The 24,673-nt window shown below is 38.4% G+C and overlaps 1 protein-coding gene across 4 annotated transcripts in view; it reads left to right on the top strand.

The window, feature by feature from the left end:
- Positions 1 to 24,673, top strand: part of MAPK10 (mitogen-activated protein kinase 10) — a 145,591-nt gene that overhangs the window by 44,208 nt on the left and 76,710 nt on the right. For 3 of the 4 annotated variants that reach the window (XM_059844009.1, XM_059844010.1, XM_059844013.1), the window contains 2 exons: positions 6,068 to 6,224; positions 22,506 to 22,577. In XM_059844009.1, coding sequence (XP_059699992.1) covers positions 22,512 to 22,577 — 66 coding nt within the window. In that variant the 5' untranslated portion in view covers positions 6,068 to 6,224; positions 22,506 to 22,511. Of the gene's footprint in view, positions 1 to 6,067; positions 6,225 to 22,505; positions 22,605 to 24,673 lie in introns of all 4 variants that reach the window. The other variant, XM_059844011.1, reaches the window with a different exon arrangement.

Below are 24,673 nucleotides of genomic sequence, written 5' to 3'. Positions count from 1 at the left end.
ACTGGAGAGAATTGTAGCTTATCCCAGGCTGTATACTTGTGACTTCTGACACTTACAGGATCTATATAAGGGGGTGTGTTCCTGAAGTGCAAAGGCACAGTGGTCCATACTCAATGTGGTGTGTCATTAGGCTGTGAATACAGCTGCAGGCCCATAAGAAGGGGCTCATTAGTGGAGCAGAGTGAATTTTGGTACTCAGAATGGAAACATGTTCCTTCCTCAGCAGATAATTGCACGCCTTGCAGGTGTGGGAGTATAGGAAACCTTAGAAAGTTTTGTCACCCTCATGACTTATGCTATGCTGTGACAGTGACATGTCCTGACCTATAGGACTTCAGAAAGCTTGAACACTTGAAGCTATATCAAATTTTTTTATTATGTATATTTTTTCTGATACTAAGTCCTTTGTACTTAGGTCTTGGTTTCCTTTCTTCCCTCTGAAGCTGACAGGCAGTACCAAAAATAATTTTTTTTTTCTGCCCTCAGTTCTGGTGAGGTCCTTCATTCTGTCAGGCCATTCTTTTCAAAAGCACATGTAGGAATACAAGGTTTATGCTGCTCATTTTAAGTTCATTTAAAAGCCTCCAACAAACCAACCAAAGAAAAAATGTAGTAAAATACACTTTTTTCAGAAATTAACCTCCCCACCCCAGTTTCCCTTATTTTTTCTCCTTGGTGTAAATTGATCGAGTTATTTTTAAAAGAAAGACTTGTCTATCCAAAACCAGACCGCGTATTCTCAGCCCAAACCTAAGGTGTGTGATTACCTCTTGGAAATCAAACCAAATACAATCTTTAATGAGCTTTTACAGCTCTATTTTTTAGTGCATTCAAATCTTGCAGTGGTTTATAAACATGACCTATTGATGTTGTCAAGAATAGCTTTGAAACATTTTGTCCAATCTTTATTCTTATTAGCTCTTGTATAACCTGCCCTACCAGGTACTTCACAGTTTCTCTAGGTCAGAGGAATTCAGAATTATATCTGACACCCACTTTGCAGTAATTTTACCAGATGTAATGGTTGTGGCAAAAAGAATTGTACTGTGAAACTCTACATAGTGATAGAAGTACCTAACTGCTTCACAGCAGTGTTTCAAAATAGGCTGGTTTAGGCAGTGCCATAGAATGAAAGCAGAAAGACAAAAACAGAGAGAGATGGACTCTTTCTCCCTTTTGCTCTTCTGCCCCAGCTATCAGCCTTTAAAACTCTTCCAGTCTTCATCCTAAGTAAGTGCCCTTCAGTGTTTCCTCAGTGAGCAGTGATTGATTTGGATTCATTAGAAGGAACTTCGTGCCGAGGGTTTACATTATTGTACACATGAGAGGTAATAGGTGCAAGTGCAGCAGCATGAATTCATACCTATAGTGCAATGAGGAAAAGAAATCATAATTAAACAGTGAAACAATAATGAGCTTATTTCCCTCACTGATGTTAATTTTTTGTGTATAGTCATAGTTCAATCTGTATGGTTGAAAAACACCGCTTTGTTGCCCGGGCTGATGAGAAATATGTTGGCTAGTAAGGGATTCTTTTGTCTGTCTTACTACTCCAGTTCAAAACATAACTTCTGTACCTTTAGGCACTTGGATTTTGCACTCAGAGGGGTTGGATAATGCCCACTGTACTGAGTAAGCTCCTGTGTAATGTCAGTAGAAAAGGACAGTGGAAAGACAAACTCAATATGTCATTGAAACCATCTTTGTGAAAGGCAGCCTGTCTTCATGTTGAGCTGTGGCTCAAACGAAGTGCATGCAGGCTGCTCTTGGATGGGAATTTCAGCAACCTGACCTAAGGAAAGATGTCCTGGCCCACAGCAGGGGGAATGGACTAGATGATATTTTTGGATTTAGATTCCCTCCAAGCCAAACTATTCAAGGATTCTGTGGTTCATGCTTAAATGTTTAGCAGTCATTCTGATCATGAAGTTTCACATCAGTAGCCACTTGGATACTTCACTCGGGCCAGCATTTGGGAGGACAGTTAGATGGACAGTGTACAAGTAGTATTCTAGTCAGTTGTTGAGCATCAACTGGAAAGTTGTCTAGAGACACAGGATGTCAATTCTTACTATTGAAAATGGTTTATAATTTTTATGCAAGTCTTTTCTTTGCACATTTTTGGTGTTCTGTGTCATGTGGTCATGTTTGCATAAAAACAAATATGTTGAAATCTCTTGTTGCAGAGGTCTCTGATACACTGGGGCAATTTCTGGCAAAAAAAATCCTGTCCTGTAAGCCAGTGCCCTGTAGTTGCTCCTTCACATGCACAATTTTTTCTCAAATTAAGCCAAGAAGATTTCAGTACTACAAAATCCCCAACACACGTACTTGTCTTGTGTGTATTCATAAGGGTTGCGGTAGATTTATACAGTGACTAGATTTTAAAAAATGTTTGCTGTGCAGTGCTCATGGTCACAGTGTAGATGAGATATTGTCTGTGTTTTGGCTCTGCATTACACCAAGCTGACCCTTAGTTAATGCTGCAGAATTTTATGTCAGTGGTAATTTCTCTCAGCAAATTAATTGTCCACCCTGCTGGCATACCTTTGCTTGGACTCTTAACTCTTGCATGGTGATTCAGCCTTCATTAGCATGACTGACGCCAGTCACCAATGAACCTTCTTTTCCTCCCACTGCAGGAACAGCTTGAGTTTCCTTTAAAGACTGGTGTTAGAGGAAGGCTCTTTTCAAGACAAGAAACTATTTGAATTTATGGCCACACATTGGTTAAATAAGCTCATGCCTAGGTCTGCCTTTCATTTTTCATGAACTCAGAAATCATGAGTTGGAGTCGCATCAGATTACTGGGTCATTTTTTTTCTAAATGAAAAATCTTTTTATGATCTTTCTTTTTTGCCCTTGTGAGGCTATTGAATATGTTCTTTGTTGCCTTTCTGCAACTATGAGGAAGAGAAACATCCTTTAAATGAAAGATAAAATTCTTTATCTGAAGCTTTGAGAATAGCAACAAATACCATTGGACTTTGTGATGCCAGAGACTTGTCAGCAATAGCTGTAGTAGACATAGGAGAAGTGAGCAGAGGCTGGCCCTGCTTTGCAGTGGATCATGTCCTTTGGAGGACAGTACACACCTGAAGTTGGAAGGGCTACACCGTGCTATGGATTTAAGCAAATAATTTCTTTTGCTGGGATTATTTATAATTGCAACAGAACTCTGCTTCTTTGGTGGTAGTGTTGGCCTTCCCATTAGAGTCTTGAAATTTATCTAAGGAAGAGTTGTGATAAATTTTGTGGAGTTGGACAGGCCACATACCTTTTCTCATTGTTCCCTTCTCTTCCAACTCAGGTCAGAATTCCTGGACATTCAGTTTCCATCCTGTCAGCAGCAACAGCTGCTTTGTGCCCTGCTGTCTTGAGAAGTTCTGCTTCAGTTGTCTCTTCCATTCCCAGGAATGGAAGTGCTTCTGCTGTGGAGCTGGTGCAGTGTATAAGTAATTTTATTTTTATCTTCATTGAAATGCAGCTGGGACTAGGCATGAATGCACTAAAAGGTCTTGGAAATGGAAACATCTTTCTGTGACTGGTATAATGTGCCTTTCTGATTGAGAGTTGGAGGCACCCATCTTGCTTTTTAAACATCCCATTCATTATTGCTGCTGCTGTGAATTTCATTTGTGCATCTCTTTCAACATATGGGCTGATAAACTGCATCCTGTTTAACAATAGGATCGAGATTTATTTTTTATGCCATCATTGAATGTTGTTCAGGAGTGATTAGCTATTGAACAGCACATGCTGGCTAGACTACAAAAAGACATTATCTTCTCGAACCATTCAAGAATTGCAGGTAAGCTCTGTGTACCAAAAACCCCAACCCCCCCAAAATCCCAAACATTGCACTATGTGCTTCAAGTTTCACTTTCAGACATCAGTTTGACAGCAAATGCTGCCTGGTTCTTTAGGTCTGAACACAATTTTACTGAATGAGATAGGCCTAATTTCTAAACTTCATTGAAATATAAAGATTAGTCCAGAGTTTATGCCCTTTCTGCAACCCAGTAGAATTGTTTGATTGGTAGTACATGACTGTCAGCTGCGGGGAAAGCCTGTTCTACTTTATGACAGATGGATGTGTGTTTCATAAAAGAATGGGCTATTTTACAACTTACAGACTAGGCTGTTCTGCAATAAGCTGGGAATAGTAACCCACAAATGTGGCTTTATTTGTCTTTTGGTGTGTCTTTGAGGTAGGAACTTCTGTTTAAAGTCTACCACCGCCATTTTAATTGAGCAGCTTTTGGGCATTGTTTGGATAATACAGAGCTACAATTATATTAATACACCCTGTAAAAGAAACAGGGGCAAATGATAAAACTTCACTGAGCTCTTCAGATCAGGTTGATTAGACCTGTTTAATCAGATTATGGTAATTGAAATGCAGTGGCTGTTTAAGATGATATTTGGCATGTGTAGAGCAACTGACACAGGAGGATACTAAACACATAGACTCTTCATTAACAGATGCAACTCTCAGACTTTCTGGAGAAAAACATCATGGGAGTGGTCATAAACCCTAATTAACTTTTCTACCAGCAATTAAATTGGTGTATACATTTGCTGTGAATTCTTGCATATCTTTGTGAGCCTTGCACACTGTTGAGCAGTGTTCTTCTGATGCTACGGATTTTATTCTTTGTAAGCAGGAATTCTCCACTGACTGTAATGTAAATTGCAAGGACATGTTGCATTGTGAAGAACAAGTTATGAAAATATCTGTCAGAAATAATTACAGTTGATCCTGCTGTCAGGCAGGAATATAGATTGGATAATTTACTGGTGTCTTCCTCAGCAGTGTTTTTTATAGCACTGTTATCAGGAATATTAGCATCTAACTCAAAAATAGTGATAAAGTCACTTGTAAGGGTAAAAAAAAAGAGAAAGAAAAGGTTATTATCTTCTACTCTTGACACTTTGCCTGGTGGTTTGTGATTCAGGCCTTACTCGTGCATGCCTGTGTAGAAAGCAGAGTATGATCATTGATGCTGTTTTTTGAAGATGTGGAGGCTCTTGAATGTACAAATCCTGTTTTTCACTATCAGGTAAGGGTGTCCTAAAGGCCTCAAACAACTGTTTGCTCCTTTTGAAGTTTGTATCCTAAATCAGATGTGGCACATAGTACAAGCCTTTGTAGGAATCTAAGGACACCTGGAAGTAAGTGTGCCCTGTGATGGGCTGAAGGGTGTATTTTGCCAAGTCGTCCATGCAAGTGACAGTTAAGCATCCTGCAGAATGAGTAAATGGGAGAAGCTGCAAGGCTATTGATTGCCTTTGTCCTCCCTCCCCTGCTCTACAGATTGTGAGACCTGCTAGGGTTGTTCAGGACAGCAAGGCTTCTCTTTCAAAAGAGAAAGATGGAAATGTATAGTCGGCAGGTAGGTTGGTAAACAGCTATTGTAGTTTCATGAGTTCTGTAGAAATTGAAGTGTCAGTATTATTCTTAAACAGTGGACAGCAATACATCTTTCTATGTACACTCTCCTCACAGATATGCAGCTGATAAGATTTTGATTTCCTCCCTTAAATTTCTACTCCTGATTACTTCAACACTGATTTTTTTATTTACCTCTCCTCAGAATGTTTCTTTATTTCTCCAGATCAGGAGTTGTCCTTTTCACATAAGCCTTCAACTCTGTGCAGAAAGAAGAGGCAGGATGTGGACTCCTTAAACTTGTCTAATGGCACATTTAAGGAATAATGTATTGCTTGTCTTTTGAAGAGCTCTCTATAACTAAAGGTCCATAGCAACAGAAATGTTCTCTGCCACTGACAGATATCTGCCTATTATGAGGCATCATAGTGATCTCCAGGCTTTTTTAATCCAACAGACTATGGCAGTACATGAAAGGACTGACCTTGGAAAAACTGCAGAGGGTTTAAAAAAAACCCAGCTACTCTAATGAGAGAAAACAGACTACTTGGTATCTGTGCTGTTTTAACCTGGAACATGGTAAAATGGGGCAAACAATCCCAAAATGAGCTAACTGACCCAACTTGGACCAGCTGAGGCTTCCTTAACCCTGCCTGTGTTTAACTCCTTTGACAGCTGTCTTCCACTGGGACAGAGGTGAAACTTCGACAGACCGCGTTTGTTGAGCAGTGCTCCCCAGATTTGCAGCTCTCCCCAGGAAGACCTGAGAACAATTACAAGTGTGTCACCTGGACAAAATGTAAAACTTCACTGTCAGACTGTCCTATCCCTGGTAAGGCATCTAAGGCCAGCTAATTACTGATGAAAACAAGCTTAATAAAAGGGAAAATATCCTGCAGAATAAGGGAACTACTAGGACATGTTATGTGTTTGTGAAATGTTTGCATTAGGCTGTGATGAGCATACTGTAAAAATTGCATGCAAAGTAATAGGAAAAAAAAACTAGTGCTAGAAAAGAAACACTTTCTAAAGATGTTTTGTTTGTTGGTTTTAGACATTGTTTTTAGTCTGCCTCCTCTGAGGGAGAACTGGTTGTGACTACTATTGGTTGTGTATCTACTGGTTGTAGATTCATTTATGAAAAATGCCTGTATGTGTTAGGACAGAGCAGGTTTTGATTTGCCCTGTCAATGAATCCTGGAAAAAATATTGAATGAAAATATATAGGTATAGATGACAGCTTTAAGCCTGGACAAAATGAGGAGGCAGACCTGACCTATTTAGCTGCATATCTTACAGTGAAGTTTCACCACTAAATCTAGTTCTAATGTTATTTCCCTTCTGTAAGAATGACTGTGCAGCTGTGGATCCTATGCAAAGCCTTATGCACATATTTACCTCTGTGGTCTAGAGAATATTGCATATGTTCATATTTAGGCCTGGTTTTTTTGGCCCCCCCCCCCCCCCCCCCAAAAAAAATCAAGGTCTCAATACACTGGTAAAATTCTCTGTGTAGTATGGATGTGTAGTACTAAGTAGAATAATTCTGTAAATGTTAATATAAAAGATGAGTTAGCACTACCCAGTACAATATGACTGTTCTTAGGTCATCTTTGAATGCCCATGAATTAATAAAAGATGATTAATTGTTATAATGTGCCAAAACACTAAGAAGAACTAAAGATAGTTCTGAATGACATTCTGTGTTAAATTAATTTGCTAAGCAATGCTGAGAACAGCTGCAGGAAATCACAAAGCATTCTTGTATCTTATGTAGCCTATTTTTTTTTTTCCGCCTCGGTGAGTGATCCACTTAAGTTTAACTTGTTTGGTTTTTTTTGTGGTCCTTTTAGTTTGATAAACATAGTCAATCAATTTCATGATAGGATGTGACTGGGTAAACTGTTTCCTTGGAACTGATCCTACTGGAGGTACGACTGTTGGCTGCCTGTTAAGTGAATGCACAGGAAATTGGAATAAATGAGGAAGTTAATGTTTGAACTTAAAGCTCTTTTCCAACCTTTATGATTCTATGACTCTATTTCCATTTCTGGGTCCCCAGTATGTCATGTTAAGATGACCTGCCATTAAACAATGCTTGGCTGTTTCTGGGGAGGAGGTTCTACTGCTGTTCTGCCTGGAATCCCGCTCAGGACAGCTTGGGAACACCAGTGCAGAGTCTGTACCAGGATTAATTTTGATAGGAGCAGCATTGTCATGATGGTGTTGAGGTCTGTTCCTACCTGTCTAGGAGAGGTTAGAGAGGAGACAGAACTGATCATGAATCTGTGTTGTGGAAGAGTTGATGGCAACTCAAAATGCAAGACAGACCCAAACTGAGCTTATTAAGACTTCCATGTTCTGACTACATTAATACAAGAAAAAAAAAACCAACTTTTTTTCCTTTTCACTTTGAGTCTAGTGAAACCTTGCTCAGTACCAGGGTTCTTTAACACTCCCAGCAACAAACCAACAGCAGGAAGTCACTGAAATGGTGGAGCTGGCAGTTTATGGCTAAAGACAGGAGGATTAAGGCTGAAGCATGCAGGCTCCATGCCTCCTCAGAAGTAATTTCTTGTACATTTTTGTAGTTTCTATGTGCTCAATAGAAAACAAAATGAGTCCTCTTCTCTGAGACCACAGTTTCTGCTGGCTAGATGGTCAGGGCTTACATTTCCAAGGAGGTCAGTATTTATATAGCTTAGGGGTGAAAAAACACTGAAATTCTTGCCATACATGGCTCAGAATATCTGAAAGTGTGCAGAAGCTGTGCAAATTCTATATGTCTTAGAACTGAGGATAAAAAGCACACTTCAGCACAGGAACATTTTCAATATGCTATACTGGATACTGAAATCCTGTCATTCACAAAATTTATCTGTTTCACATAACTAGTCTGCCAAACCTGTTCCATTCAGTTTAGAATTTTTTGGTGTTTCTTGAGACACAAATTTATGTGGTCAATTTACATTTTTCAAAGTTAGTATCTTCAGCTGTACATTCTGAAGACGTGCTCCCTGCAGATAAAATCTTGCTGTTAATCAGAGAGCCTGAGAGATTGTGAAAGGAAACTGAAGTCAAGCACAGTTTTTAGGTAGGACTAAGGCAGGATCAGTTGCAACTCAGTGATCTCCTGAAATTATTCACTCTTGTTCTTTCAAATAATGTGTTTTATTTGAATTACATAGCATGGGGCACTGAGCCCCTGTGTGAGCAAAGTAAAGACAACTGGCACAAGGGATTAATAGTGATGCTTCTTTATTGCTGAGGTTTGGCCCTGTACTTTAGAGAAATAGGCCTGAGTCATGAGAAGGAGAACAGGGCAGCATTTTCCCTGCTGTTCTGTTGAGGCCAATAAGAGGCATTTCTCCTGATTGAGTTTCAGTTTTGGAATGTGTTTGAAAAGTTTTGTTTATAGTGTGTATAATGCACGTATCTATGTATATTTGTGGAAAATCAATAATGGTATAAAATGCCTGCCTTCAGTTTTCACCCCTTTAGTGTAAATCAGAGGTGAAATGTTTTAATAACATTGTGTCTCACCAGACGTCTGCTGCAGTGGATTTGTTGAACTCATTAAATATCATAGAGGACAAGACGCCCATAAATTCACTCAAATGAATTCATGAACAGTTAAACTACTAAAACCTGATTTTCTCCATGTTTCTTGCTTCTGATTAATTACACTTCCAAAAGTGATTCAGTGTTGAGGGACAAAGACACAAGCTTTATTCCATTTGGGGGAAAAAAAACAAGAACTAAAACTTTCATCCTGCTTAGTAATGTCTGCAGGAATGGCAGAGTTTACCCTGAGGTGCTGCAGGACAGGAGCTGTCTCAGCCTGTCCAGTTTACAGTGCAGTGACAGTCACCTCCAGGTGCCCTTCACTGCAATTGCACTGGTTCCGTGTGACACCTTTCAGATGTGCTCTGCTCTAAGGCAGGAGGGCTGGTAGAGCTCACAAAAGGGCTTGTTAGGTAACAAATGGCAGCTGGATATAACGTTTGGAACTAGAAAATAGCAGTGAAGGGTAACCAGATTTCAAGCATCTTATGGTGACCAATCTGGCCAGTCCTTATTTTTTGTTCTAAGTATCCAAAATTTTATTGTATTAAAGTTATTTTCATAATGCAAACTGGCCTAATAGAAGTTGATTTTTTCTTTGGTGAATGCATTACTGCTATATAAAGATATGGCATACATTTGAAACTCTACTTTCAAGCAGATTTATTTGTGGTGTTCAGCTTAGGCCAAAAAAGGCCAGAAGACCCTTCTAGTGATAGCCACAACTAAAACCTAAACAAAACCCTCCAACTTCAAACAAAAACCAAAGAAAAGATTTACAAACAAAATATATTGTGAAAGTAGATCTGCTTTGATAAACAATGCATTTTACAAGATTGTTATTCAAGATGATGGGCTATTTAGATTAAAAAATAAAAGTAAAAAAAAAATACAGTCTTATAAAACACCTTCTTGTGAGGTCCGAATCTGGTGTAAGATTTTATTTTTTGTTTGTTTTTAAGGCTCCAACTTGCGTATTGCTAGTTCTAGGTACTTAAATGACCCAAAATCTCAGCCTTCTTCTTTGTCATGCCCTGAAGAACAGAGTATTGAGGACAAAGAGGATCAGGGGGACACAGAATTATTGACAGAGAGTCTTTGTACTCATGTAGAGAGGTAGGGGCATGGTTACTTTTATAGTCACATTTACAAAGGCTTTAAAGGCTCATCCTGCTTCAGAAATGTCATTTTCCTTTTCCTGTATCCCATCATCATTCACAAATTTCTGCCCAGCCTAAGTTAAAGCTCCCTGCCATTCAAAAGAACATGAAATCTCTTGTTATTGTTCATGTATCTGTTTGATTTCACACCAAAACCCAGAAATGTGTTGTAGGGGAAAAAAAAAAGTTAGGAAAAAAGGATTATAGAAATACAAGATTTCACAGGGAACCATATCAGTTTATTCAGCTGCTCATTTCTACTCCAATATGTTTGGATTTGAAAAAGAAATGCAAAAAAAAGAAAGCACTTGGTTATGCAAGCAAAATTGGATTTTGTTCCTTTGTTTCTTGGAAGCAAGGATGGGTTTCACTTAAGGTTTCCTTGACAGAAACACAGTCTTCCTTAACTTTTGTTTTGTTTAGGAATTTGACCTTTCTTATTTATATTAATTTTCAGTAGGTGGATTAAGGCCAGGCATCCAAGCCACTATTCCTGACTGAGTGAACATATAATTTATTTTCCAATGCCTTTGTTTTATTATCTGTCAAATGTTTGTGGATGAACTCCTGAAGTCTTTACAAAAGAAACTATTTTTGTAAAACATTTAGATCCTACTTTTGCATGGTGCACCATACTTGGAGAGGGGAGAGGTCTACAATGTGTGGTTTTATCACCAAGTTTGCAGTAAACAGTCAATTACCTTGGAAATACATTTACTATGCATGTTATTGCAAGGGACTTATGTAGCATAGGGAGTGAAAGCTGTCCTGTAGTCTGCAAGAGGCTGGAAACCATGTGAAGACAATTTCTTGTCTAAATTCAGCTATTTTTCATGGACAGAGAGTAATTTTTGTGCTGAGCAGCTTTGTGGCATTCATTGCATGTTGCAGTAGCTCACACTACCATGTTGAAATGGAGAAGAGGAATCAATCAGCTGTTTCACAGTGGGATAATGCCTTGGCAAGTGATGTCAGGTCAGTTGGATTTAAGTTGATTTATCTCACATTTAGTGTCTATGGGAGCTGGAAATAATATTGGAAAACACTTAGGCTCAGTCATATCTGATTCTCTGAGCATCTGTTCTTGTTTAGGAGGCAGGCTCAAACTAACTTATGATACAGGGAATTAGTGCCTTTCAGTGCAGTGCTTTCAGCTTGGCACTGAAAAGCAGGCAGCAGAGCTGGCTGGTTGTGGTTTCTGGACATGTGGCCTTTGCAGGATTCAAGAGAACAAGGAAATGTATGAAGAATTTTCTTTTATGTTTATGTATTTTATGTATACATGTTTTTAATATTTCATACCTGTTTAGAAGTCTTGAAGATAGCAACAGAATTAAAGTAAGCAAGGTGCTGTAGCTTCTGCCCAGTTCAGGAGAGTTTACATTTGTAGTTGAAGTATAAAAGCAGGAGGAGGTGACTTCAGCTACCCTTACATTTGCTGGTCTGTCACTCACTCGAACTGCAATTGCCTGCTTGTGGTGCATAATTCCTTGCCTGCTGCAAGAAAAAAAGCTAAGTGTGATTGGGATTTTAGTGGCCAACAGATGTTCCAGAGACAGAAAACGATCCCCTGCTGAGCCCTTGATAAAGGCTACCACCCCAAAAAAATCAAAACCAAAAATGGTAAAGTCCTGAACCTTAATCCCAAACTCCAGAGCTCTGGCATATGACCGAGTTCTACTTTTTTCTCATTCATGTTTACATTTCTAGTTTAGGGCAGTGAATGCCAGTGCTCCAGTGGGATTGTGCAAGGGCTGTGTAATGCTTTATGAGCATGGGCCTCCACTGAGACTAATGCAAAGCTGCACTGTCCCCATGGGAACTCCAGGAAGCATTTATGCCTTGGGCACACGCACTAAATGGTTGGGATTTTCCTAGAACAAAAAGGGTGTTTGGGTTTCTATCTCCCTTAAGAGCTTTCTCTTCTTCAGATGACCATGAGCATTATGAACACATGTAAGGGGTGTGATTATTATTGCTACTGATCTGATGGCTTGTGTGCATGAAGCTTTGCAGGATGTGCAGTGTTTGTACACTCTCTAAGCTTGTAGTCTGACTGGGATGGGTATCAGACAGATGGGTTAAAGATTTATAGGGAATACAACCAATCAAGTGTGAAAGGCTGGACAAAGTGAAGGATATTTATCTTGCTCTTTTCTTGTGAGTCTAGTGAAATCTTGGCACTTTGGACATCAGAAGGTTTCTAGCTGTGGAGGAGCTCTGCAAATTGAGTCACAGCTGAAAAAGAAGCCAAAATCATAGGAAGACCAAGCTATGGATTGTAGCATTTTAAAAATTACAGAAGAAGGTTCTAAAAGGAAGAACCTGAGAATTATTCTTGCACTTACATTTAGGGAATCAAAAGTTGGATAAGATTGTGTTCTTATACTTCTTAAATTCTTTAGTATAAGTATTCGTGTAAAATATGTTTACCCTTTTCATGTCAATGTACTCAGTGATACTCTTCTTGGGTAGTCCAGTGCAAATTCTTTCAAAGTAATGCATAAGTTTGTCATTTAAGTTTTCCTTTGGTCCTTCTTCCCCTAGTGCTTCCTTGCATTGCTCACCACAGAGTGCTGGTGGCAAAGACTGTCTCAAGGATGCTCAGCTTTTTGTTGCTGGGGTATGCCTCACCTTATTAATGGTAGTGTTTTGGGAGACAGGAAAGAGGTCCTCAATCTATCTGGTGTACCCAGGTAAATTAAGCTTGTTCCTTTATTGTCTGTAGCTCCCTTGCCTTACTGGACTAGACACCTATAGTTGTTGTGTTTACCCCTATTCCCAGCTCTGAGAGGAGCTGGGATACAAGAAAGAATAGAGTTTTTAATGTCATGTCACACTTGAGTTACATTCAGTACCTGTGAAAATGTTGGTTTTCTATGAGGTGTTGGACCTTGTATGTTTGTGCAGATTTTTAAAGCCTTTTGTCTTTGTCTCTGAACCTTTGTTCCTCAGCAGAGTCAAATATTTCAGAAAACATTCCTCAGCAACCCAAGGATAGGAGAGGCAGAGTCACCTGTTTGTCTAAAATGTCTGTGCTTCAGTTCTGCTTTAATCAGTTCCAGCATTTCTGTCTAACTGAGGGCACCCATGCTTTGAAGCGCTGCTGTGGGCCTCTGCCTGGAAAAATCAATTCCAAATTGTTTACCCATTGCAGGGAAACTTTCCCTGCAGTCAGAAAGATGTATGAGCCAGTGTCTCTGTGTCTTAGAGGCAATGAGGAGGGAGGAATTATGAAATAGCCTGTTTTGGTTTCCGCTTTTTCTTTTCCCCAGTGATTTGTCTAGAAAATTGCAGACTTTGCCTCTTTGGCTTCTTTTTTTCCTTACCGAAAAAATTCCTATCCCCTGACTTTATCAAAGTCACTTTGTTCCAATGCTACAGAAGAAAGAGAGCCAAAGAAAAGAAATTACTTTCTTGTGGTGATTACCTTTTGTATTTTAACATGCTTTTCCTTGTTTTACTTTTATATAGGAACCTAAAGGGAACGTGACTTGGTTTTGATCACTCCTTACCTGTCCAGTCTAACTTCACAGGACTGTGAATTTTTTCCTAATGTGCTAGTTTGCAGTTATCTGTATAATAGGAAACTAACAATTGCCTTCATGATTCTGTATTTATGCATTAATCTCCTACTGTATTTCTGGTTTTGCATGTGGAAAAGCAAATGACACTTGCAGCAGCACCCCTTGGCAGCAGCAGATTATGCTTTCTTTAAATAGTTCATCTCCCATTGTTTTGTGATACTCTGGAAATTTAACCTTATTCAGTGCAAAAATAATTATGATTATTATCCCTTATGCTTTGAAGAACATTTACCCAGCATTATCTACAGCTAGACTGGAGCAAGGAAACACCCACTTTTGCTGGGTTTGTATCTGCCTGGATCAAAGGGGTGTTTCTTTCTTTAGCCATTCTACATTAGTATGACACACTCTAAACAGCAGCAGCATTTGCAAATGGCTGCAGTCCAGCAGTAGACAAGCTGTTCTTTCCTGTCAGTTATTGGTCATCAGAAACACAGGGTATTTTCTTACTCCATTAAGAATTTTTTTTTTCTCATAAATTTAGGGTTTTAATCAGAAGCAGCCAGAAAGTATCAAAATATTTTCTATGTTTTGTAAAACAATGTGTAACTGCCATTTGATATTAGCAGCTTGCAGAGATTTTGCTATAAATCCTGCTTGCATCCTGGAGATGAGTTGTTCTAGTAGTGTTTTGTTATGGGAGTAATTAAAATTTGCAAATATTAAAGCTTAGAAGGGGGAAAAGCTTTTCAGAAACAAATGAATCTGTATTTTAGTTGTTGGAGAAATAAGCTGTTTTGTAGCTGCAGAATTTACAGTGTAATCTGCTCATGGCTGCAGCCTTGCACTTCATAACTAAGCTTCTTACATTTTTTAGGATAAGAGTGTTTCTAGTTGTGTGGCTACTGGGTGTACCCACCCAACTATTTGTAAATACAATATGTATTTACAAATCTGTAAACACAAACCAAGGCAGGGAGTGAGCACCCTAACTTTGCAAATAATGAAGCAACTGTCCTTGTTTTGATTAGCAAGTTTGGATTATAGCTGTAATAAAGTCCCTTCCAAGGTGAGTGATATTTTGGCTCTCTTCCTGAAAAACCTTGAGGTGTGAATTAGCTGGCTCAGTTCAGTGGCCAGTTACATAGCCCTTTTAAAGTTGTGATGATAAATATAGATGTTGCAGCTGAGCTGAGTCCTGAACAGCTTTTCATATCTCCATCATGCATACTTTGATACAGGAAAGATGGGCATTGGTCGAATTTAATAATTTTTTTATCGAATAAGTAAAAGCATGGCTAACTATTATTTTGGTTGCAAATTTTTTTCCTCTTAAGTGACCAAACCTGTCAATTTTCCCCCTAAATTGAATGAAGCTGACAGAAATTGCTGTTTACTGCAGTGCCACATAATTAAGGAACCCTGAAACAGGATCTATAACAGGATCTAAGTATCCTGGCCTTTCCTACATTTGTCCCAAAGTTAGAATTTTGCTTTTGGCTGGTATATTAATTCTTTTTACAAGCACCTTTCATTAAAGGCGTGGTTAACATGTGTAACAGAGCAGCTTGTAAGAATGAGATCCAATGCCCTACCATTCAACTAATCAGAAATTAACTCCAAACTATTCAAATTTAAAATATATGTTCTATTCAAATCTAATAATTTTCTTGATGCTGCTTGATACAGACAGTAATCAAGTATTTTTCTCTATGTAGTCCATAAAATATAGGTCATTTTCACCCATTGTAAAGTGCTAGGGACATCTGTGTTGAAGGCCAATGTAACTGAATTTGAATTAGGTTTGGAGGTTGACTTGGGAGTTTATTAAAAATAGTTTTGATGTGATTCAGTGCATACCTTCAGGCAGCTTTGCCACTGACATTTATCCAAGGAACAGCTTTATATTGATTTTATTTTTTAATAGAGAAAAACAAAGTTCTGAGAGAGCAGAATTTTTCATTCAGCTGTGCTGAGACAGTTACCTCAATTTTTTATCTTTTACTTTTTTCGTCAGAAAGAGAAAGTAGATTAAAATCAAGTGCCAAAACAGGAAGAATGCATTAAAAAAAAAAAATCTTGCTTTCACTATTGTGATAAAGGCTTTCTTATGTGAGGCAGGCAGTGTTTTGTTGCACTCATCTCTTTCCAGTTAGCTTTTCTTTTTTTTTTTTTTTGTTAACAGTAGTAGCCACAGTCTCACACCCTTGACACTCCAGGTTCATCCTATGCAAATTCAGATCTGCTTCCAACATCCAAGTTTAATTTTATGACTCTAGGAAGTGGCTAGGATTTATTCAGGGAGTGAAGATATTCAGCTGCAAGTGAAAAGATGTTATGAGAGATTATGACAAGATCATCATAAACTTTGACTAATTAATCTGCTGCAGCATCTTGCAGGAGTAGGCTCTTTTCCTCATAATACCTGTTTATAACAGTAAATATTTCCTCTGGATATGTTATCTTGGGCATTTATACCAAATATAGTCAGGTGAGGAGTTCTCTCTCATAATATCTGGCTGGAGACAAAACAAGAAGCTGGTAGCAGGACCAGACTTAGGGCTCATTTTTTCTTGTCTTCTGCATGTGAGCTGTGCTCATTAGGAATATCTGCTTATCAGTCCCTTGTCTTTTCAGTTTGTTTGTTCTTCTTTGTTTCATATATATTTCCTTTTCAGTGCTATTCCAAAATTGTTTCTTTCCTTTTCACTCTCTTTTCCAGCAGGTGTTTTAGAGCTACTTGCATGATTCTTGTGAATTTTAACATGCCATCATCTTCTCTTCCCAGTGGAAGATGATCTGTTTCTGCTGGGATATAACCTTAATAATTGCATTGTTCACACCACTGCTTTCCCTGGTTATTACAAGAATAATTAAAATGGGAGAGTAGACACAAGAGAAAGGCACTCTTTTGCAGTAGGAACACTCTCCATGACTATTATTAATCCACTTCAATTGTCAGTTCATATTTATCCTCTGAGGTGTCTTTAAGCTTCTTGTTAAGCAGTGGGTTTCCTGTTGCAGTGCTGTACATTAGATCTGAAAGAAAAAATTTATATAAAAAAGCTGATAAGCCTAAAGATTTAGTCTCTGAAGTGAAGACCAATTTGATGGGATATTTGAACATGTGGATCCCTATTATAACTGGCAGCAATTATATGAAAAATGTGGGTGAATTGTAGGACTTCTTTCTTGATCCAGCATGCTAAAGATGTCAGAACCCACCTTTGAAATTCTGTAGGAGTTTGGGGGTCAGACACTGCCATTCTCTGCTGGAACACTTTGTCATACTGTGTGAATTTGTTCAGGTCTTCATTATTTCCTACGCTCTTGCTTAAACAGAGCAGAATAGCCAAGTTTCAGTAAAGGAAAAATATAGTCACAGGAGTTAGAACATCACTGAAAGCTTCAGAGAACTTATGCTGTGGTGAGAATATGTATTTTCAGATGAAGGAGAGAGGAATTCCAGTACTGGAAATGCATGAAATTGTTCAAGCACATTTTCAAAACAGGAAGCATTAATAATTCATGGAAGTTCATCTTTGAACATTAATGTTTTTAAAGAAGGTTTTTAAGTGACAACTGAATTGATCAGTTGCCCCCCTCATTGAATTAGGACAGGATGAGTTTTTTAAATAACTTTAAGTGATGGTGCTATTTCATTTTTTTTTTTTTTCATGCCCTGAATCTTTTTGTTCATGAATGAAACATAATGAGGTAGCAATAAGTACTTTAATTCTTCTTTTTCAGGACAAGTAGAGAACTGCAAGTTGGTGACGATAGGGAGCGCATTCACTGTGCCCATTGTGTGCATGCCATGAATTTGGGTGGTAATATCAAATAAACAGAAATGCTGGATTTGATTACTTGATATGAATATATATTGCTTCCCCATATTATTGAGATTGTCACAATTGATGGGACTTGGCCTAGATATTGGTGGATGTCCTGTGATTCTTTTATACCTTTCCAGTTTGCAGCCACAATATGCCATGTTTAAATCTAGTGAAGCTTTACATACAAGTAGTTCTTTCTACTTTATCTCCAGCTGCCATTTGATTCCTGTTTAAATTGGGATTTGGAATTCTAATATTTTTTTTTTTTTTATTCCATGTGGGGCTACTTTTCAAAATAGGAATTTAAGCATTTATTTCCATTTTGCTTTGTTGTAGGCATGTAAATACCTATCAAAGTATAGGAGCAGGTGGGAGGTGGTGAGAACAGCAGCAGGGCTAGTTTGGGATATTCATTTCAAGTGGTGTTTGTGAGGGTCCCCAGGATGAGGTGAGAGATGAGAATCTGACTCCATGTTCTCAGAAGGCTGATTAATTATTATTTTATGATATTATATTAAAGAATTATATTATAATTATATTATATTAAAGAATGCTATACTAAAACTATACTAAAGAAAGAGAAGGATACAGACAGAAGGCTTAACAAGAATGAATAATAAAATCTCATTATTGACTCCTCAGAGTCTGAAACAGCTGATGGTGATTGGTCATTAATTAAAAACAATTCACATGGAACCAATCAAACATGCACCTGTTGGTAAATAAGCTCCAGACCACATTCCAAAGCAACCAAACACAGGAGAAGTGAATTAGATAATTATTATTTACATTTTCCTCTAGGCTTCTCAACTTCCCAGGAGAAGAAATCCTGGCAAATGGATTTTTCAGAAAATATCAGGGAGACACAGCAACACTGGTTTAATACAGGTCAAAGAGCTTCTGCAGTTTTTCCTCATGAAGAGCCTTGTTTGAGCCCTGGGTCAGTGTGTTGGACACAGATGGTTGTGCTGTGGTTGTGGGGTGAGATGAGCAGCCCTGCCTGCCTAGGCTGGGATGAAGGAAGCAGAATTGCAGCAGGGCAGCTGGCTCCTTTATCTCTCTGAATAAAAAGTCACATGGGACTTTACTGAGGCTCAACACTGGCCTTCTGACCTTTCACAAAAGGCTTTAAATATACTGTGTCAGGCTGAGGCACTGTCCATTGGGCATGAGGGACTTACCTGTTGATGGGAATGCAGAGATGGTGAAGGTATTTTCTCAAAAGAAAGTGACTGTGATGCTTTTTCCACATAAAGGAGCTCAACATGGTGAGTTCAAGTGCTTAGGCTCTCCTTGGGCCAGCAGGGCAATAGCCCAGGCTCCTCAGACTGGAGGTTTGCATCTGTTGGGCTTAAGGCAAGCACAGTCTCCCTGTCCATGATCCAGGAGCCACTTATGTGAAGGGTAAGGCAGCTTGGGTAGAAAACAACACTCCTAAGCCAAAAGATTTAATCTGACTGGACCAAATTGCCCAGACACTCCCTGGGTACCAATATCATACAGCACTGAGGGTGAGGAAAGATTTCAAGAACGAGTAGAAAGGTTTACTGCAGGAGGCTCTACTTGAGAACTACAGCTACTGTTGGTTTTCTGGTCTGTTTTAACTGTTCTCATGGTTTTTCTCTGTTCTCGGTAATTATACTAATAGTACTGATTTAATCCTTTCAGTCTTCATAGAGCTGTTTGAATTATGATTAGATAATCCTCCTGACCCCTGGAGAGAGAGATAACCATTATGAAAAGTAAAAAAAGCCCTAAAAAGTCCTTGTACAGAAAAGGAAGATTTGATAGGAGTGCTGCAGGTAAGGAGAAGTTCATGCCTGAAATTTGGGCATGTCTTTAGTCCACATTCTGTTTTGAAGAACAGCTTTCCATAAGGAAGGAAGAGTGGAGTGAAGAAGAGGATGGGAAAGCAGCAGGCTGGGTAGAGGCCAAGCCTCAGTGGGTCCATCCAGCAGTTCCCTTGGGGGCTGTGCCACTGTACAGCTCAGAGGATTTTCAGGATTTTCTTTATCTTGCCTTCATGGCTGGTTTCCTCTTCCTGATTTTAGTGCCTCCTTGTTTTGTTTTGTCTGAAAGTATGTCATGTGTTTCCTGCTGAGTCTTGTATGTTTTTGTGGCTTCTGGCATACAGATGCCTTGATCGTAATGAAGATTTGGGGTCCAGTTGTGGCTTTGCTGTTCCACAGACAAGTTTTCTCCCTGTAATGCTACAGAAGTCTCTGGCTTCCTAGAGCATTTTATTCTATCAGCAATATTCTGTTCTCCCAGTTCTCCGCCCCTTGGCACATTTCACTCAGTTTTGAAAAGGTAAAGTGCCAGAGGTGGGGTAAAGAAATATTGGATGCTTATGCTCTCACGTAAAGCTCCAGTTGTTGGTGAGTGATGATGTTTGTCTCAGTAGCTTCTTGTTTTATAATTGCTTTATGTTGTAACACAATTATCTCAGCATCAGGCCAGTTCTTTATTCTGACACTTCTTAAACATCTCTAGTGATGTGGTGTCAGCTCGCACCAGAGGAGACGTGATCAAGGAGATCTGCGCAGCTGAGTACGAATCTGTTTTCTGCCTGAAGGAATTAGAAGTTACAAACACGTGGGATCACTTACAGGGCACTGAAGGGAACCTTGTATGAATTCAATAAACATTTTAGAACATGAATTCAAATCTGTTTTGTCCTGGGTACACCTTTCTGTGCCATGGAAAGGTGGCGTTCGTTCCTGTTGTATAACTGGAGGAACTCAGCTCCATAATGATTCATTTGGTGTATCTCATGTACAGAGGAATATGAGTATTGATCTAGGCCATTAAAACATAACATACTTCTATTATTTTATAAGCATTGACTGCCCACAAGGACAACATCATAAATTCTAGAGTGTATTCCAGTTCATAAAACTCAGCAGTCCATTGTTCTGCCCAGGGTGACTATTAACAGTCACAGTAATTCCTGTGGACAGCTGAGGAGCAGGGTTTGACTTGGAATGCATGCATAATATCAAGTATATCTTCTCAATAGACCCTCACAGCAAATTCAGGGAGAAATCAAATTCCCCCAATTTTCTTCCCTTCCTTTCTTCACTTTCCACCATTAAGCTCTGTCTTGAACATGGTGTGTCATAGCTATTGACATTTCACTCACTGATTATTATAGCAATGTAGTGCATACAGCCAGGGAGTATATCTGCAGCATGACAGTGTAATTACCTGCTGGCTTTCCAGAAATCATTGGCAATATGACTAATGTTAAAAGCCTTTTTTCCTTCCTATTTTTTTTTAAAAAGCTTCTTTTCTTCTTTTTTGTTTTAATATAAACTGTTAGAAACCCTCTGTGGAATATGAGACTCTGGTAATGACTCAGTGGGCAGTGAGACAGCAATTTCAGAAACTGTAATGTGATGCAGAAAAGGTCATAAACTTGCTTTCATAACAGGATTATTCACATATTCATTCATTAAAAATTAAACACATGTGGGAGCACATGGTGCATTGAAGTTGGCAAGTATTGGGGAATACTTTCTTGTAGTTTCTTTACTCCTGATCAGTTGGTGTGAGTTGAAATTACTCCAAATTAAGTGTTGTCCCATTTAGTGCCATTTACACTTGAAGTTAGTTCGTACTGAAGACAAGTGCCATAAGGAGCTACATAGTGTTTCAGAATCATAGCTTTGTCTTTATGGAGTGATGGTTGGACGGTTGTTTTGTTTTCATTTTTAAGTCTTTACAATGAGCTTATATTGAACAGAAAATCATTAAGTTCTATATAGCGTATCTAATTTTAGCTGGAAGTTGCTAGTTTTTTCATTGTACTGTTAACAGGTTTTTGTTGTTGTTTTGTGTGTTTGGCTGGGTTGTTTGTGGTTTTTTGGAGTCATGCAGAAGAATCAATGTGCTCCAAAGTCTGGTGACGTAGCTGTCTATCCCAGCCTGACAACATTGCTGGAGGTGTTTGTCACTGATGTGCATGCTAGAATGCAGCTAGGACAGGACTGGCTAGGCAGAGCTGGATGTGGTGCTGTGGTACTAAATTAAAACAGCTGTGATGGGGTGCACAGGGAGGCCTGTCTAGTCTTGCCTATGGCTCCCTGGGCCAGTATCAGATGACTAGGAAATCCAGAAATAGGCTGAGCATGGAGTGGCAGACTGTGACTCAGGGGTGTCTTGAGTCAGGGGTGATATTTCCGAGGTTAATGGCCTTCAGCAGATTTCTTCTTATGTGAATTTGCCTAATCATATTAGTTCTTATGTTGACTTCTGGCTTCCACAGCAACTTAAGACACAGAATTTCACTGTGGTGAAACAGTGTATGAAGAATTATTTCCTATTGTTGATTCTAACTCTGATAACATAACTTGGTGCCATTTTTTATTTTTAATTTGGAAAAAAAAATGGAAGGCTGTTTTCCTTTTCATTTTCCAGTGTGCCACTAATTTTATGTATCTCCAGCATATTTCTGCTCAGACAGTTCTTTTCTAGGCTAAAAAAAAAAAAAGTCATTGTGCTTTGGACCCTTCTTACTGCCCTTTTCTGTAGCTTTTCTAGTCATAGAATGTTGAGACCAGAACCAGAACTATATGGGATGCTCACAAAGTAGATGAATTTTCACAGTGATGTAGCTAGTCTTTCCACTTCTGTAACTTTTCTAATACTTGTCAATTTAGGACTTTTTTTTCCCCATAATAGGAAGTGTCTCCTATTCCCACATTGTTTAGAGCATTATTGACCTCATTTTGTTGTTTTTATTTTTGGTGTAGCAATATGCAAGTGACATGATAAACTTATAATTAATGGCACCAATTACTGTAAAGTTTTCCAGATGTAACCAAGTCATATTTGGGGCCATAACCTTGACAGGCATTGGACAGAATTTTAAGCATTTTTACAGTTCAGTGTTTCAACATTTCTGGTTTTGACAAGCTGGGTAACAAATCAGGTTGGTTTATAATCCAAATGAAGCTAGAGCTGCATTATACTTGCACATCAGCAGCCAGACAAGAATTCTATGTCTACTTTTCTTTAATTGCAGGTATTTATGAGCCGCCATTTCTTGTATTATTGTGGTGAACCTACTCTGGATGTGAAGATTGCCTTTTGTCAGGTGTGTGTTCCTTACAGGTAAAACAAGGTACAGTATATACTTGTACTTCATTTTTGCAATACATGCTATAATAAGAGAACAATAGAAGTGAGTTTCAGCAGCTTACTGCAAGTAACTGGTTATAAAAATGAGAATAAATTAAAAAAAATAGAGAAATGCATCACAAAGAATTACTTTTCTATTTGCCCTCAAGTTTATTTTGTAATTTGTTCTTAGTGATTTTTGATTTTTTTTTTTTTGATAAACTATCAGTTAATATTCTGAGGTTTTTTTAGTGGAAAATAATGGCACAGTATTCAAACAGAAAAACTGCAAATTGAAACTATTTTATCTTAATCTCTGTTCTTCTGAGACAGAGCCTTTTACATTGTAGCCTATGACTAATTTTCTGTTTACCTATACTGGAAATGAAGGAAGTGTAATTAAAATTGTGGTCTTTGTCTTGTCTCCCATTGAACACCATGTGCTATTGAGGTCCTGGAGCCATGAGGCTGCACTAAAGCCAATGCTGTGTTTCTACATCACCCTTGAAATGGTTTGGTCACAATGTATGGAAGCCCACAAAGCTGAAACTAAATCTCTGATGAAAAGAAAAAACTTTTTGATTTATCCAGTTTTTGGTTTTCTTGGTTAATTTAGTTAACATATTTAGTCGCAAATCTCTGTGCGTAATTTTCCCTTGTGAATGAAAGATGACTTTTTCTGCTCACTTCTGAACAACGTTTTGTGCTTGAATTCTGTCTCTTCATAGTTTGAAGGTTTTTTTGTGAGATGGGACATCAGTAATCTAAATAACTGGAGAGATATTAGGGACATTCTTCACTTTTTGAAGTGGAAAACAATGCTGCATTCTTAGAATGAATTCCTAGATGAATTTATGATAAACACTAATTTTTTCTTTTATATTATGTGTGGAGTCCAAGTGAAAGCACAATTTGTAGAAAAGGAAAGTGCTGTTACTTGTGTGAAAGCGTTTAACATGAGACAGTGACAAGTGTTAGAAAGTTTGCTTTATGTTTTTTAACTTAGGCACACTAAATATTAATTTTGCTGAGAAGGTTGAATCTGGACTTAAGAATCATCAGCTCTGGCATGGGTCTTGGCTATTCAGTTTGATAATCTGCTTAACTGTCCTTTCTATTTTATTCATGTGCATGTGTTTAACTGGCTTAATTCTTCCACTGGCAACTTTGTCAAATGTAGTATTTTTGTAATGTTTTGACAGAGTTTGCTTCAAAAAAAAAAAAAATTGCAAAATTGCAATTTTTTTTTCTCAGATTGTATGAGAAAAGTGTTATTGACAAAAAATACTTTCACTGTGCTGAATAGAGGTTTTTTTGCATAGCTCTCCTCTCCTTTTTACTTAGACCATTTTGGAGGCATTTTTATCACCAAGTGAGATTAATTCCTATTTGACGGCTGCAGCACGTACCCAGAATGGTGTCATCCACTAAATACATAAAAAAAGATACTATCCTGGCATAGTAGGGAACAGAATTCCACCCTGCAAGCACTTACCACACAGACACCTTTTCAAGGTCTTCAGACCTTCAGATCGATTCTCTTGAGGATAAAACTGATTTAAGCTTCATGTTAATTTATTCTCTCCATAAAGATAGGCTCTGATCCAAATAACAGCTGTAACTATGTGCAAGAACAGTCTCTAAATTAAGTGTCTGCTTGCATTAAGGCCTGTCTTGGGTGCTGTTCATTTGTATTGTTTAGAGTGGGATGGGGGTTATATCTCTGTCCTTGGTACAAGCATCCAGATCTTTATTTAGAGACTAGGAATAGTGTCCAGGTGGTAATATTGTTTATTCTGTTCTTATTCCTGCTTCCATTTGAAATTTATGCCTCACTGCAGACTTTCTCCAAAGTGTTTGTGCCTAAGTGCCTTCCTTAAAGCTCCAATATTGAGAAGAACCCGATTATTTTTAGTACCGGCGGTGTATTTTTCTTGTAACATGTATTTGTGGCCTAAAAGGCATAGCTTTATGTGCTCTGAAGGCAAGTGACATATTCATAATTAGAGGCTTTTATCTTTGACATAGAGCTTATGTCACTGAGCATACCAGTTTTGGACAATGAAATGCTAA

The sequence above is a fragment of the Haemorhous mexicanus genome, chromosome 4, assembly GCF_027477595.1.
Source record: "Haemorhous mexicanus isolate bHaeMex1 chromosome 4, bHaeMex1.pri, whole genome shotgun sequence".
In the NCBI taxonomy this organism is placed as follows: Eukaryota; Metazoa; Chordata; class Aves; order Passeriformes; family Fringillidae; genus Haemorhous; species Haemorhous mexicanus.
Note: the sequence above shows the minus strand (reverse complement) of the source record. Positions and strands in the feature narration are given on the sequence as shown.